Consider the following 16,345-nt stretch of genomic DNA (forward strand, 5'->3'; position numbering starts at 1 on the left):
CTTGAATAGCCAATAAGAATGGTAAATCCTTAATGAGCAGAGCAAGAGAAAGGTAATAAGAGTATGGATGGGCACAAAATAACAGACAGTATCTGAGATTAAGAACAATATATACATTATCTAAACCTGTTTATCCAGAGGAGGATCACAGGAAACCTGGAGCCTACCCAAGCAGGTTTGGATGCAAAGCAGGAAAAATCTCTGGTATGCAATATGTATGATATGGCTGATGTTAAGAACAAAAAGAATATGATATTTCAACTATCTATTGTGAGAGAGAGAGAAACATTGAAAAAATGGGGACCAATTTTTTAAAACAATTCTGCCCCTGGATTATTTTCATAATATCAGGTATTTTGAGTTGTGACTATTAACTAAAAAAGATAATTAATAAATATAGCATAAATACAAAAACACATTAGTATGTTTAGTTTTTCATCACTTGGCAGACCTTCTTCGCCTACGTACCAGTGATTCAGTAGAGACATTTCCAACCCAGAAATTTTACAAACTTTGTATTGCTTCATTATTAAACCACATTTTTAAAGAAAAAGTGATTGGTCAGCAACAATATGCTGATCTTGTATGATGACCTTGTCAAAATCGACAGTGGTCTCCCCTAGACTTTCTTGTATACTCAGATATGGGGATGGATATTTGAGGAGTAAACTACAAGACAATGATTATATTATGTACATTAAAGAACCATCAAATCAAATTAATAATATATTGAATAATTATTATAAAAGTTAAGTTGAATAAATCGGACTCTGAAGCTGAATTAAAAAAAAAAAAATCGAGTATGTGTTCAGGTAAAGTACCACTTCCTTTTGATGGATTTGGCCCAAAAGTTAATACAGATCTACAATTTTGGTGTAACAACCACATGCTGAATTTCATCCATCTATCTAGTTGCGTATCTGCATTATCGTGTTTACACACACACACAATTCCAAATAAAAAGGTATTTTCAGACTCTGAGTTCTAAAATGTCAAGATTCATCAAAATCTCGAGTTCAAATATTTTTCATGATTACTGTACTTTCTCTATACTTCGTATGAGATGTGGCAGGTGAATTACTGTCAACAAAAGATGGGCACCTGAGAAATAAACTGAAACGTTACTCACTCATGTTTTTTCTGTCCATACGGTAAAGATTTTTTTTGGCCAGCACATTCCAGTTTCAGGCGTTTCAATTACATCTTCATATACAACAAATGCAAGGAAAGGTGGCGCCTAAAAAAAGTGCTTTCTTTTCCAAGGCTTTATGCGCATATTCATCTTGCTCTGTCAACGCAAATGCTGTGTGAACACCAGCCCTCCGCCTTTCACTGGATGAATATGTGCAGGCTGCTTGTGGTGGATGACTTTCAGTTTTAGAGTTGAAAGTTATAAGGGTTAAAAACTAACAGCAAGAATATTCATTCAAAAATGAAAACTAAAATTATTTTAGTAAATTATTTTATATTAGTTACTCTTTCAAGCTACATTAATAGTTTTTGTTCAGTTTTAGTTTTTCATTTCAGTTTTAACTATTTTATTTCAGTTTACAAAAATGTTTTTTACTAATAGTTTTGATTTTAGTTTTAATTAACTATAATAACCTTGCTACACACTATACTTGAGTGCTTAATTATTGTGGTGTGAAGAAGACAAAGATGCTGGTTATTTTCCATTGCACTGCTATTAAGTTTTAACACAATATTGTCTTACTAAAAAACGCAATAACTATTGTATTAAATTTGTTTCAGTACTTTCTAGTTTTAAAAACACTTGTATAAATGCAACAGAATCTCATTTAAATGCCATTTTTGTTTTCAACATGACATTTCTTACATTGTGGTCTTAAGTTGTATATCCAGCAAACAAGACGTGTATTATGTGCATAAGTTATCTTGGAGGAACAACATCAGTATGTTGCATGCAAAATATATTATGGTGCGGCCACAATTTTTTGTTTGTTTGTGTTCTCAGATTTACATGTGCGCAATTGGTTTTGGCAACTTTGCAAATCCAAATAGGTTGGCGAACGTAATTGATAGTTATACTTTAAACAAAGACATTTTTTGTGTTATCACACTGTACTAGTTTATACAAAACTGAAATATAGAGCTACCATCCACATTGATAATTACTGAGATACACTGTAAATTTTCTGTTTTGTCCTTTCATTTAAAAAAAAAAAAAATCTTCAGGGGTTCCAAGTCCATGAAACCACCCAGCCCCCTCTAGGCATTTTACCTAAAATAAATTACCCCAATCAGTCCTCATTGTATTCAGGGTTCTCATGGAAAAACTTGATGATGACAGTCATCTATCAGTGTAGGAACATCACAGTGCTTTGAATAGGTGGTGGTGCCGTAGATCGCCACCACAGAAACCGGAAAAAGAAGAGAAAGTAGGGGTTAGTAAGGATTTTGAATATAAATACCATGAATAATAATGAAAAATAATTGAATATACAGAGCCTCAGGATTAGTCTAAGATGAAGCATGTTAAAATGTGTTTTCAGCAGGTTTTTTTATATATATATAGTATATATATATAAGTGCTTCATTATATTAGCCTGGCAAATTCCTATTGGCAAGCTATTCCAGATTTTAGCTGCATAACTGCAGAAGGCTGTCTCGCCACTTCTTTTAAGTTTTTAGCTTACACGGATTACTGTAGAAACAGAACACACGTGAAATGCGTGTATTCCAAATAATGATCTATTATTTCCAGTCTAAAACTCCACTTCACTCCCAGATAATCAATCAAGGCATGAGCTGGGAGAAGTTTGTGCCCGTTCTAAGTCGGTGGGGGATGGAATAGCCGGCTGCTTGCAGCCTGAATGTTATCAGCACATTTAGATGACAAAAGACGCTGGTGGAGAGCTGTGAACGATTTTAAGAAGCGATTTAAGGTGGGACGGAATTACGAGTTTTTTCGTAGGCTCTGGTAATTCTAGTGTTAAGTCTGTTAGTCAGTGACTTGTAGCAGAACTCACTCCAGTATTTAAGTAATTGGGCTGATAAGAATTTGCCATTTTACCTTGTGTGTACAACATTACACATATATTGTGCACATAACATGTGGTCTAAAAATATTACTTGTGCCCATAAAATTTTATTTGCACAAGATTAAAAAGATACTACTTCTTGGGTCTTCAGGGATTCCACATAAGATGCACTTCTTAAAGAGGGGGGTAAAAAAGCTTAAACTTGAAGGACATTCTTGAAAGCAAAGGTTTCTTCAGGCGCTGGCAGGCCCCAAAGGGCCCTGTATTGTATATCGGTCATCTTTGTATTTTATATCTTTTGAATGAAGTGTTAAAATATGACTGAGGAAAATGCACATTCAGTTTCCTTGTCTTAACAGTGAGTGTGAAGCATTGGACCAACATACCAAATGAGCAGCTGAAGGCGCACTATGGTGCTTTTTATTTTTAAATGATGTATGGCATTCTATTGGCTGCATCTGAGCAATGCTGAACTATAACCTAAGTTGACAACACACCTGATATTTCTATTTTATGAATTTATAATACTGTAGTTTGGTCTGTGTAAAGAGTAACAATGACTTAATAAAAGTAAAAAGCATGGTGTTTGACCTAAAAATGCAGTGGGGTAAAAACAGTGAATGAAATGTACTTAAGTAAAAATAGCTGAAAAATGTACTTCATTTCTTTACACCTCTGGGTAGTAAGCATTAAGATTATTCCTCAAAGAAGGCCGAGTGGTACAACCACTCGTGTTCCATTAGAGGAGGAGGAGTTAGCCTTCTGAAATACTGGTTGCTGCAAGTTTCCTACCAATATGTAGTAAATCTTCCTTCGGTTTCTTACTGTAGGGATCCCCCATAGTGTGTGTTTTAGTGTATGCACACCCATTGAGTCCTGTATCCAGCTTTACACTAGTGCTCCTCTAATTGTTCTTATTCTTCTATTTACCTTCTTAGAGCATCCCAGAGGAAGTTAAGTCATACAGCCACAGTGGAGAGGATATATTTCAGGCAGCACATTACCGTATTGTCATCAGTACCTGCAGTAGTGCTGGCATGTTCTACCAAGTGGGCCTCCGGTAATTTTACATGTATAATGCCCAACAGGAATTTCAAAAGGAAACCTTTTAATTTTTTTTAACACTGGTGTTTCTCTGTTTGCTACCAAGGGTTGGTCACTTCACCCATGTGTTCATTGATGAAGCAGGACAGGCTATGGAGCCAGAGTGCTTTATCCCACTGGCTTTGTTATCTGAGGTAGATGGCCAGGTGAGTTGACCATTATTTTACTAATTTAAGATGCTGGTGAGTTTTTACAACATGTACTTGTCTTGTTTCTGATCCATATCACACACAAAACTCTAATACTGTGTTTTTATTCTGTGTAGATTGTGTTGGCTGGAGATCCAATGCAGCTAGGTCCATTAGTAAAGTCCATACTGGCAAATGTGTATGGTCTGAGTAAATCCCTTTTGGAAAGACTAATGAGCATGCCACTCTATTCCCGCCAGGAAAAAGAGTTTGGTCCCCACAGTGCTTACAATCCCCTGCTGGTAAGTTAGCTCACAGTATTAGTCTACTTTGAATATATAGCATATTAAAAAAATTGTTATCAGCATGCAATTTAGTCAAACATAATTTTGCTGCTGGCAACTGCAGACCATGTTTCAAGTGAAGAAGCATTTCACAATGTAACTCTGTAGTATTTTAATTCCACTTGGCTAGGATGGTGACTCTTAGCCACAAATTATATTCTTACGGTAGAGGCAAATTAAAAATTTTCTGTGCACAAAATCTCGCATATTCAAGGGGAAAGTAGTGAAGCAGACTTTGCAGTATGTCTGTTGTTCCTGTGTAACTAGAGGAATTATGTGCCAAAAAAGATCCATGCAAAGTCCCTCATAAATACTTGTAACTTAGTGTGGTTCTAAGGGACACTACATACAGCTCTGCTGATGTTTCTTTTGTATTAACCTGACATGTTTTACAAATGCATAATGTATTAACAATGCAACCATCATAATGTTCAAGCTCCAGTCACAAAGTTGAAGTTACGCAAGGATTGGATATTCCAACAAGAACAATGACCCAAAACACAGTTCGAAATCTACAAAGGCATTCATGCAGTGGGAGAAGTACAATGTTCTGGAATGGCCGTCACAGTCCCCTGACTTGAATATCATCGAAAATCTATGGGATGATTTTGAAGTAGGCTGTCCAGGCTCAGCAGCCAACAAATTTAACTGAACTGGAGAGCTTTTGTATGGAAGAATGGTCAAAAATACCTCCATCCAGAATCCAGACACTCAAAGGCCATAGGAGGCGTCTAGAGGCTGTTATATTTGCAAAAGGAGGCTCAACTAAGTATTGATATAATATCTTTGTTTGTTGTTTTAATCATCTGCTGAGCTTTCGAAGTAGCAACTTCCTTTTAATATATGACATGCCTTATTGAAACAGTAGTTATTTCAGCAGTGACACTAAGTTTATTGCATTAACAGAAAATATGCAATATGCATCATATCAAAATTAGACCGGTGCATAAATTTGGGCATCCCAACAAAGATATTGCATCAATACTTTAGTTGAGCCTCCTTTTGCAAATATAACAGTGTTCTCAGAAGGCGGTGTTTCATCTCGCAGGGCACCCTGGATATAATTGAGAGTAGCAGCACTCGGCTTGATGACAACTCCAGTCAGTTTCAGGAACTGCAAAGAACGGCTTTGAGGGCAGATAAGGAGGAGTTTGTTGGAAGAATCTGTGAGAAAGTGACACACCATTTATGGTCTAGTGACTCGCATCCTCCTTACAGAGGAATCGAAGCATTACGCACATCCAAATCTGTTACTTGGAGTGTCGCAGTCTGAGCAGGTGATGGAGTGGTCCTTACGGGTGGCGCTGCAATTGTTACCTGCTGGCCTGGCTGCTTTGAGCAGCTGCTTAAAGCTGATCCTTTGGCTAGGAAGTTGGACATCTATGGGTCCATATTTCTTGAGGCTGATCTTTCAATTAGATGTGAATCACGCAGTCTTGCTGAGACTGCATGGGTGGTGAGCTGTCCAAGGGTAAGGAAGGCACTAGGGATCTGTAGTATCCGGGGTGAATTTCTCCAGCCTGGTCGTAAGCCTGTCCTTGCATTGCAAACAATCTTTGCTTCCATTTGGGGCATCGGTATTGTCCCAACTGACTGGACCAACTTGTTGTCCCTATCTGGAAAGGGAAAGGTGATCACCTGGATTGCGGCAACTGCAGACCTCTTGCTCACCTTCTGCAAGCCACTTGCTCACCTTCCAGTGATCGGAGCAGTCTGGTTTTATGCCTAAGAAGTCTACCATTAACCGCATCCTGGTACTGAGGGTTCTCATGGCGTGCAAACATAAATATCGGCAGCCTTTGTCTGTTTTTGTAGAGTGTTCAACTCAGTTGATCGTGCTGCCCTGTGGGACATCCTAAGACTTCATTGGGTTACTGGTGGTTTTACTTTGTGTTGAACGAGCTGTTGCTCACGGAATCCTGAATGAGGCACATTATCTGCATTGTGAGGTAGCATCAGTTATGACACTACTGCCATGTGGTGCGATTTCCCCAAGAGTGATCTGGCTAACCGGATCCTCATTGTTGAGGACCTGAATGGCTAAATCAGGCCAAGGGGACACCCACGTAACATTTGGCTGTAACGGATAGATGTTCATTTCTAGTGGGAGACACGGGACAGTGTGTCAGCCTGGGGTTTGTCAACCAGGATCCTGAGCTGTGCTGTTGTGTAGTGGGTGCGGCAATGTTGCTGTACCATTGCATGCTACCTGACCTGACCTGACCTGGAGAAGGATAAAAAGGTAAACCTTTATGCAGGTGGTTGTGCTGTACCTATTTGAAAAACTCTGTGACCATGTCTGTAAATATCGACTTTTGTTTTTACTCAAACTATTGTTTGTATCTAAAAATATTAAGAGTCTACTGAAACTTGATTAACACTAGAATTACCAGAGCCTACAAAAAAATTTGTAGATCCGGCCCACCCTTAAATCCCATCACACATCTCCACCAGCGTCCTTTGTCCTGTAAATGTGCTTATAAAGACAAGTTGCAAGCAGCCGGCTATTCCATCCCCCCACCCACAGACTTAGAACATGCACGAACTTCTCCCAGCTCATCTCCTGATTGATTATCAGGGAGTGAAGTGGAGTTTTAGAGTGAAAATAATAGATTGTTATTTGGAACACATGCATTTCATGTATGTTCCGTTTCTACAGTAATCTGTGTAAACACATTGTTAAAACAGGAACTTTTTTCATATTTTTAGTAATGTTACAAAATGTAGGCATAAACTATAGAATGTGTAAAGCATGAAGTCCAAACATCAAATAAACACTTTCACGATAGGTTCAAGAATGATTACAACTGCTTCTGTAGCTTAGTGGTAAGATTGGCTGACTCCGAGGGCAGCGGTTCTTTTTATGCCTCAAAGACCTGTGTTCGATTCCCTGTCGGGGAAGAAGTGGTATTTTTCTTTTTTTTTTTTTTTTTTTCTTTTTAACCTCAAACGGACATAAAATTCATAAATTGGTATGCACTTTCAGTTAATGAGATCATTATTTTCATGTGGGATGTTCCTTTTAAAATATTTAACAATTAAGACTGCAGTTAACATGAACAAGTGTCCTTTATAACTGTTATTTCTAAGATCCATAACACACAGACAGACAGAGCACTGTGTAATAGAGAGACAGACCGGTATAGAAGTCACTAGATATATAAATAAACAGGGAAGGCACATGAACTGAAAGAAAAAATAGATCAACATGTGCGCTGATATTGCTGCACAACGCACATATAATTTATATTTTTCTGAAGATGTTTTTGTTAACTTAGTTCATTACGTTGTATTAGGAACTCCTTGAGTTTATTAAAAATGTGCCGGAGTCGTTTCAATCAATATCAATATAATCTCACTTTAAATTTATATATTCCAACGCTGACTTTATATATTCTGATGCTGACTTTATATATTCAGTAATTACTGTATATATTCAAGTTTTGACTTTATATATTCAGGAATGATTATGTATTCTGAAAATCTTTGTAATTGCCTGTTTGGCACCCCATAGGCACTGTAAAATAGATATATAAAAAAACAGCTAAGGGGATCGATAGGAAGGAAAGGCACTATATGATAGGCAGACAGGGAAGTTGCTATACAATAATAAAATTACTGTTATTACTATATAAATAGACGGAGTTCAGGCAGGCAGAGCGACGAAGGTTAAAAAGAAAAAAATTTTCTCCCCAGCAGGGAATCAACAACAACAACATTTATTTATATAGCACATTTTCATACAAACAGTAGCTCAAAGTGCTTTACATAATAAAGAATAACAAAATAAAAGACACAATAAGAAAACAAAATAAATCAACATTAATTAACATAAAATAAGAGTAAGGTCCAATGGCTAGGGGGGGACAGAAAAAACAAAAAAAACCTCTGAATTTTTGAACTCTGAGGCACAGCAACTCTGAAGCGTTCTGAGTCAGCAAATCTTACTGCTATGCCACGGAAACTATTGTATTGTTCTTGAACCTTTTGTGAAAATGTTTATTTGACGTTTGGACTTCAGGCTTCAAACATTTTATAGCTTATGCCTACATTTTGTTACATTTATTACTAAAATATGAAAAAGTTTCTGTTTTAACAATGTGTTTACACAGATTACTGTAGAAATGGAACACACATGAAATGTGTGTGTTCCAAATAACGATCTATTTCCACTCTAAAACTCCACTTCACTCGCAGATAATCAATCAAGGCATGAGCTAGGAGAAGTTTGTGCATGTTCTAAGTCGGTGGGGAGAGCTTGCAGCTTGTCTTTATAAGCACATTCAGATGACAAAAGATGCTGGCGGAGAGGGGTGTGAATGGATTTAAGAAGCGATTTAAGGTGGGACGGATCTACGAGTTTTTTCGTAGGCTCTGGTAATTCTAGTGTTAAATGGTAAGGACACTTCATGCTATAGCCTAATGTAATTTAGCACTTAGCCACATTAAATTTGCAGCATACGGTTAATAGGCTCATTATTGTTGGATATAGTTGCATAAAAAGAAGTAAACACTCCTCATTGGCAAAAATAATGGCAGTATGGATAGTTATAGAAAAGAACACTTTGGCACATTATGGTACGAGTTCTTAATATAACATAATTTGCAATTTGTTTTTAAAATCGGGTGCGGACAGGTTTGATGTAATTCCCTCTTGGTTTATGTTGTTCGGATGTATAATTTTCAGACTGGATTTTTGATGTTACCTTGAGCACCAGCTTCAAGAGCAGAGAATTTCCAGACATGACTTCTGTGCATGGATCAGAGAACTGGAGGGGCCACAAAGTCTCTGGCTAATATTCACCTGGGGCCTCATGTATAACGCCGTGCGTAGAACTCGCACTATAACATGGCGTAAGCACAAAAGCCGAAATGTGCTTACGCACAGAAAAATCCAGATGCAGGAATCTGTGCGTACTCCAACTTCCACGTTCTTCCGTTACATAAATCCCGATCAGCGTGAAAACTAACGCTCGTGCATGCGCATTATGTAACGGCCCAAATCCTCCCAGAATTACGCCTATTTGAATATGCAAATCAATATAAATCGCCCTTAAGCGCAGCCTTCTGTGAAAAGACAATGGGAAAAGCACGGGGAAAATAAGAATTTCAGCGAATACCAAGTGGAGGCAAAGGAAAAACATACTATTTGTTCAAATAAACCGTGGTATAATCAACAAAATGAAGTTGATCGAGTGACATAGCGTGTTGGAGAAACTTGAAAGCTCACATTCACAAAATCGCACAGTGCCGGAAATAAAAAGAAGTCACATATCAAAGTTGCCGTGAAAAGAAGAGTTGCAAGCCCACTGTCTGAGTGTCATATGAAAGTTTATTAGGGTACAGAGAAAAAAGGCACACGGTGGGGAAAAAGCACGAAATGTCAACTTCAATCTCGACATTTCCACTTTAATCACGTAGTTTATTTTGTCATTTAGTAGAACATTATAAACTTCATCTTAAAATCGTTTAATTAACCAGTTTCTCAAATCACATGTAATTAAAGTAGCACGTTAAATGCTTTGTTTTGTATTTGATCTTCTACTGTATGTGATCTATGTGTGTGAATCACTACTTGCTTCTTAAACTGGCTCTCTTCCTCCAACTGGACACAGAGTCCATTACATTTGTGATATTACAGCTCTCTGAATAACTAAAATACTGAGATGTATACGTGATGTCATTTTCATGATGATAGGAGCTAAAGCACATTATTAAACATGTGTTTCATGAGCCTCGTGCTCATGACAAGCATTTATCTTTTGTCGAAATTTGTCGCTGCGTTTTTAGCTGTGTTGTTTTCTCTTTCTGTATTATATTCAATATATATTGGCGTGGCCGCCTGCAGTCCTTGCTTTTCTTTCCCCAAGTAACCGATCGCCAACAATCAGCTCTGTAATAGACGTTAAGCCATCTGTAAGCTTAGCGCGATTCTTCAAAACGCTTAAAGAACATTGAAATATCTTCGTAGTACATGTTTAATTATTCTATCCTTCATGACACTCCCAGTGAAGAATATAGATTATTTAAATGAAGTTAAAGTTTTATGTGTATAATTTAACAAACATATTTTGCTGCATTTCACCTTAAAAATGATATCGTCATCATATGTAAATACGCTTTATAAAGTGGCCCAGGTTGTGAGATATTATAACTGTAGTGCAAGTTTACAGTGGGGTGATTGTACTTATAAGTACAAACCGTTCTACAAGGAGCAATTGATTGAGTGCATTTAAAGTTCTTGGGATTAAACTGTTTCTGAACCGCGAGGTCTGTACAGGAAAGGCTTTAAAACGTTTTGCAGTGGCTGAGACAGCGTGTCCTTAAAGCTGTATACCGATAATTCTCTTTCCGATCAGCTGCTGCTGTGATTCACACTCAGATACAGTGATATAAATACTCCGAGTCGTGCAGTGAGAGTAATATGGAAAAAGATGATCCGCTGTGGCAACTCCTAATGGGAGGAGCTGAAAGAAGAAGAAGGAGAAGAAGGTGCAGTGAGAGTAACAACGCTAAAGCAGTTATGGTATTTGGAATACTATGGCTGTTCCCTGGACCATTATATTGTTACGAGTTAATTACAATCAGATGCATTACACTAATAAACAATATGCGGTTAGTTTCGGTGTATTTATAAAGCGCGTCATGAAAATAATGAGTAATCACACAGAACAGTACCATTGCTTTGACGCTGGGTGTCGCCAGTTTGCAAAACCGAGCGGAGAACTTGCGTACGACAAGGCATGAGGTACCGTGGAAAAGTGCGTGGCTTTACGCCAAGTGTAGGTTTTATACATCGCGATTTGAACGTGGAAAAGTTCTTACGCAACATTTCTGTGCGTACGCACCGTTTATACATGAGGCCCCTGTTATGTTCTGTGGTATTTTACACATGGCCTATTCATCAAGATTAGCTCTGCTGGGGTGTGAATGTATGGTGCGTGTTGGTTATGTGTGGAAATAAGAGTTTCATTGTACTTTGTTTTCATGATGATGTAACTGAAATGAATTTATTTTTTAACACTAGAATTACCAGAGCCAACAAAAAAAACTTGTAAATTCAGCCCACCTTAAATCTCGTCGCACCTCTCCATCAGCATCTTTTGTCTTCTAAATGTGTTGATAAGCCCAAGCTGCTAGCAGCCTGCTATACCCATCCCTCCACAGCCTCAGAACGGGCAAGAAGTTCTCCCAGTTCCTGCCTTGATTGATTATCTGGGAGAGAGCTATCTAAAATTGTAAGGGGAAATCATTTGATGTGTGTTTTGTGTCTACAACAATCTATGTAAACACATCATTAAAACAAATGTTTTTCACATTTTAGTAATAAATGACAAAATGTAGACATGAACTGTATAATGTGTGAAGGCTGATGGCCCAATATCAAATAACCACTTTCACAAAAGGTGTACAATACTATAGCTTCAGTGGTGTAGCGGCTAGAACTGCTGATTGTGGTATAATAGTTTGGGCCTGTTAATACCAATCAGTCATTGCTTGAATGCTACAACCTATTTGAGTATTGTTTCTGACCCTATGCATCCCTTCATGGCCACTATGTACCCATTTTCCCAGCATAATACTTCTTGTCATAAAGCAAAAATCATCTTGGTTTTGTGAGTATGAAAATAAGTTCAGTGGCCTTCCTAGTCATTGGATCTGAATCTAATAAGACTTTGGGATGTGGTAGAAAGGAAGATTGTATCAATGTGCAGCAGACATTGTATGATGCAATCAAGTCAACATGGACCAGAATCTTGAATGAATGAATGAATGTTTCCAACATCTTAAAAACACAGACATCTAACCAAGCAGTTGTTGGAATGCTTTTGGCAGACAGACATGTGTTCCCAGCTCTTAAAAAATGACAAGCAGAACACTCAGCTTGCCAGCAGCAGCAGCAGGAAGCCAGCAAATGATCCGACTATTTCTCCTTAGCATGCGTTCAGCCATCCATACCACCCTCCCCACGCTTCACAAGCTGGAGAGACGTGAAGGTGCAAATCGACAGCTGCTGTAAAGGCTTTAAAATGATCAACGCGAAGCGCGACAAAAAGAACATGCAGCTCGCCAGCAGTAACGTCACGTGAGATAAGGCAGTGAGCCATCATTCAAAACAAGTCCACGGACATCTAACCTAGCAGTTGTTGGATTACTTTTGGCAGACACGAATCATGTGCTCTCAGCTCTTTAAAACAACAACATGCGACAAGCAGAACAGGCAGCTTGCCAGCAGCAGAAAGACAGCGAATGATCCGACGGCATCACCTTAGTGTGCGTTCAGCTGCCTCCCCTCACAACGTGAGCAATGTCATATTCCCTGCGAGAAAGGGATGTGACCATGCCTAGGGCCGGAAATTAAAAACTTTTGTAAAAACAATACTTGTCCTTTAAGTAAAAGTGAAAATAATGCATATGTAACAATTCCCATGAAAATAACAATCTCTTTAAATTGTGTATCCGGTAAAGAAAACACAGGGGTGGCGGTATGTAGGTAGATTTTTTTTTTTCCTTTTTCTTTGAATTGTTGCTATTTCATTAGTTTCACTTAATATAAACAATATTTGGAATCTTTTTAATGAGGTCAGTGGGACATGTGTTTAATGACTTAGTACCATAATTCAGGATAGGTTTCTCTGTTTGGAATTTCAGCACAGACAAAACGATCTACATCATCAACAGTTAATAATTTTTTTTTTTTTTAACAAAGTAACTAATAAATGCATGTGCAGTAAACTCCGTTTTTTTGAAATTCAAGATTCTTTATTTGTCACATACATAGTTATACAGGACAACACGTAGTAAAATGCATCCTGATCCACTTCTCAAAACCTGCAAAGTTAGAAGAATATCAGTTAGATTAACAAATTTTAGATTGAAAGATAACAGTATAGTAGAGCATAATAAATAAGTAAAATTATGTGAATAAAGTAGAATTAAGTGTTAAGGTGCAATAGTGCAGTGATTGTTGTGCAAAACCAAAGTTAAACAGGTGCACAGTTAAATGAGGCAGTTTGTTTGCACTACTGCGATCTCTTTTATTTTTTTATACTTTCTAATTTTTCTAATTTCATATTCTTTAACTTTCTCCACATGTGTATCGCGCTGTTTTTTTTTTTTTGAATTCCACTGCTTTCATAATCTCTAACCTGCTCTGCATGTGTTTAGCACCAATGTTTGTGAACGTCTTTATGATTTATTTTTTTTTAATTCCTCTTGATCCGGGCTGATGATTACTTTCCTTATTTTCTGAATTTGCACCTAGATTTTTCTTTTTTGCTCTTTTTTCTCTCCAATGCTTTTGAGTCTCTTTTCTCCACGCTGCTTTCTTCTTCGCTTAGTCGTTGACGTTTCATTTATAACGTACTGTCCTTGTACGCTTTATATGCGCTGAGAGCCCTGGGTCTGTGTGTGCTCAAATCCTTTAGACGACTGAATGGTTTGCTGCCTCTTGGCTTCTTTTGATATTGATTGTAAGTAGGGGCGTGTCTTGAAAGAATCTCATGTTCCACGTCATCGCGAGACGGCCTTGGGTCAATCTCTTGGCACAAAGCCTCATGTTTAAGGTCCCCGCAAGACACTCTGTGACCAATCTCTTTCATCTCGCGGCTTCTTTTAAATGTCTTCCGTGATCTTAATGTGAAGATCACGTCTCAGCGCCCTTGTTTCTCTCTAGGATGTTGTTGTTGTTGTTTGTTTTTTTTTATTTTTTTTTTTTTTTATTATTAATATTATATATAAAATATATACACACACACACACACACACAGTGGTACCTTGAGATACGAGTGCCCCAACGTACAATTTTTTTGAGACATGTGCCATCACTAGGTCGATTTTTTGCCTTGAGTTACGAGCCAAAATTCGAAATACGAGTCATCAAAGAGCTTGTCGTCGCACATTCCGAGGAACTGCTGACAGCGGAGTTGATGGAACTACAGACGCAGCAACATATGGAGGTATCGCGGAGGAGGTTATCTCTTAAAGTGAGATAAAGGAAGTGTTTGCAATGTGGAAAAATTTTTGAACTTTAAAGAAAAGAAACGCCCAGAAAAAGTTGCAACTTATCGTGCTGTGGTGCTATTTAATGACACTTGCCTAACTCATTTCAGAAACATTCTAAAGGGGAGGACTAAACAAAGCTCCTTGAACAGGTTTCTATTGAAACGCCCTGCGAATTAAAGTGATGAAAGCGTGACAAAAAAGAAAAAAACTAGTAAAGAAGAAAAATAAGTTAAGCAAAAGTGAAGTGAAAGAAAAAAACATTACAATATGCTAATCGGCTTCACCAACATCTGTTTATTTCTTTAGATTGTTTTATGTATTAGGTTTTATTTTGTTTGTATACAATATTTGTTCACTATAAATACATTTTTCTTATGTTGAAAACATTTAACAAAAAATTTTGGTGATTTTTTGGGGGCTGGCATGAATTAATCTCATTTCAATTAATTTCAATGGGGAAAATTGATTTGAGATATGAGCATTTTGACTTACGAGCTCAGTCACGAAACTAATTAAACTCGTATCTCAAGGTATCACTTGTTTTGTGTGTATGTATGTATGTATGTATGTATGTATGTATGTAGATATATAAACTGCTCAAAAAAATTAAAGGAACACTTTGAAAACACATCAGATCTCAATGGGGAAAAAGAAATCCTCCTGGATATCTATACTGATATAGACAGGGTAATGTGTTCGGAACGAAAGGATGCCACATCGTTTGATAGAAATAAAAATTATCAACCTACAGAGCCCTGAATTCAAAGACGCCCCAAAAATTAGAGTGAAAAAATTATGTGGCAGGCTAGTCCATTTTGCCAAAATTTAATTGCAGCAACTCAAAATTGTACGCAGCACTTTGTATGGCCCCTGTGTTCTTGTATACATGCCTGACAACATCGGTGCATGCTTCTAATGAGATGACAGATGGTGTTGTGGGGGATCTCCTCCCAGATCTGGACCAGGGCATCACTGAGCTCCTGGACAGTCTGAGGTGCAACCTGGTGGCATTGGATGGACCAAAACATAATGTCCCACAGGTGTTCTATTGGATTTAGGTCAGGAAAGTGTGGTGGCCAGTCAATGGTATCAATTCCTTCATCCTCCAGGAACTGCCTGCATACTCTCACCACATGAGGCCAGGAATTGTCGTGCACCAGGAGCCACTGTACCAGCATAGGGTCTGACAATGGGTCCAAGGATTTCATCCTGATACCTAATGGCAGCCAAGGTGCCTTTGTCAAGCCTGTAGCGGTCTGTGTGACCCTCCATGGATATGCCTCCCCAGACAATCATTAACCCACCACCAAACTGCTCATGCTGAATGATGTTACAGGCAGCATAATGTTCTCCATGGCTTCTCCAGACCCTTTCACTTCTGTCACGTGCTCAGGGTGAACCTGCTCTCATCTGTAAAAAGCACAGGGCACCAGTGGTGCATCTGCCAATTCTGGTATTCTATGGCGAATGCCAATCGAGCTGCATGCTGCTGGGCAGTGAGCTCAGGGCCCATTAGAGGACATGGGGCCCTTGGGTCACCCTCATGAAGTCTTTCTGGTTGTTTGGGCAAGGAGGAACAGGATGAGCACTGCCAGAGCCCTACAAAATGACCTCCAGCAGGCCACTGGTGTGAATGTCTCTGACCAAAGGAGCAGATACTGGTCCTGCTGATGGGTTATGGACCTTCTATGGCCCTCTCCAGCTCTCCTAGAGTAACTGCTTGTCTCCTAGAATCTCCTCCATGCTTCTTGAGACTGCCAGA

General features: G+C 38.3%; 1 protein-coding gene across 5 annotated transcripts in view; it reads left to right on the plus strand.

Annotated features, from left to right (window-relative positions):
* Positions 1–16,345, plus strand: part of mov10l1 (Mov10 like RISC complex RNA helicase 1) — a 73,494-nt gene that overhangs the window by 53,455 nt on the left and 3,694 nt on the right. For all 5 annotated transcript variants that reach the window (XM_039769847.1, XM_039769844.1, XM_039769846.1 and 2 more), the window contains 3 exons: positions 3,941–4,062; positions 4,153–4,252; positions 4,372–4,536. In XM_039769847.1, coding sequence (XP_039625781.1) covers positions 3,941–4,062; positions 4,153–4,252; positions 4,372–4,536 — 387 coding nt within the window. The remainder of the gene's footprint in view (positions 1–3,940; positions 4,063–4,152; positions 4,253–4,371; positions 4,537–16,345) is intronic.

Source organism: Polypterus senegalus, chromosome 11 (genome assembly GCF_016835505.1).
Source record: "Polypterus senegalus isolate Bchr_013 chromosome 11, ASM1683550v1, whole genome shotgun sequence".
Taxonomy (NCBI): domain Eukaryota; kingdom Metazoa; phylum Chordata; class Cladistia; order Polypteriformes; family Polypteridae; genus Polypterus; species Polypterus senegalus.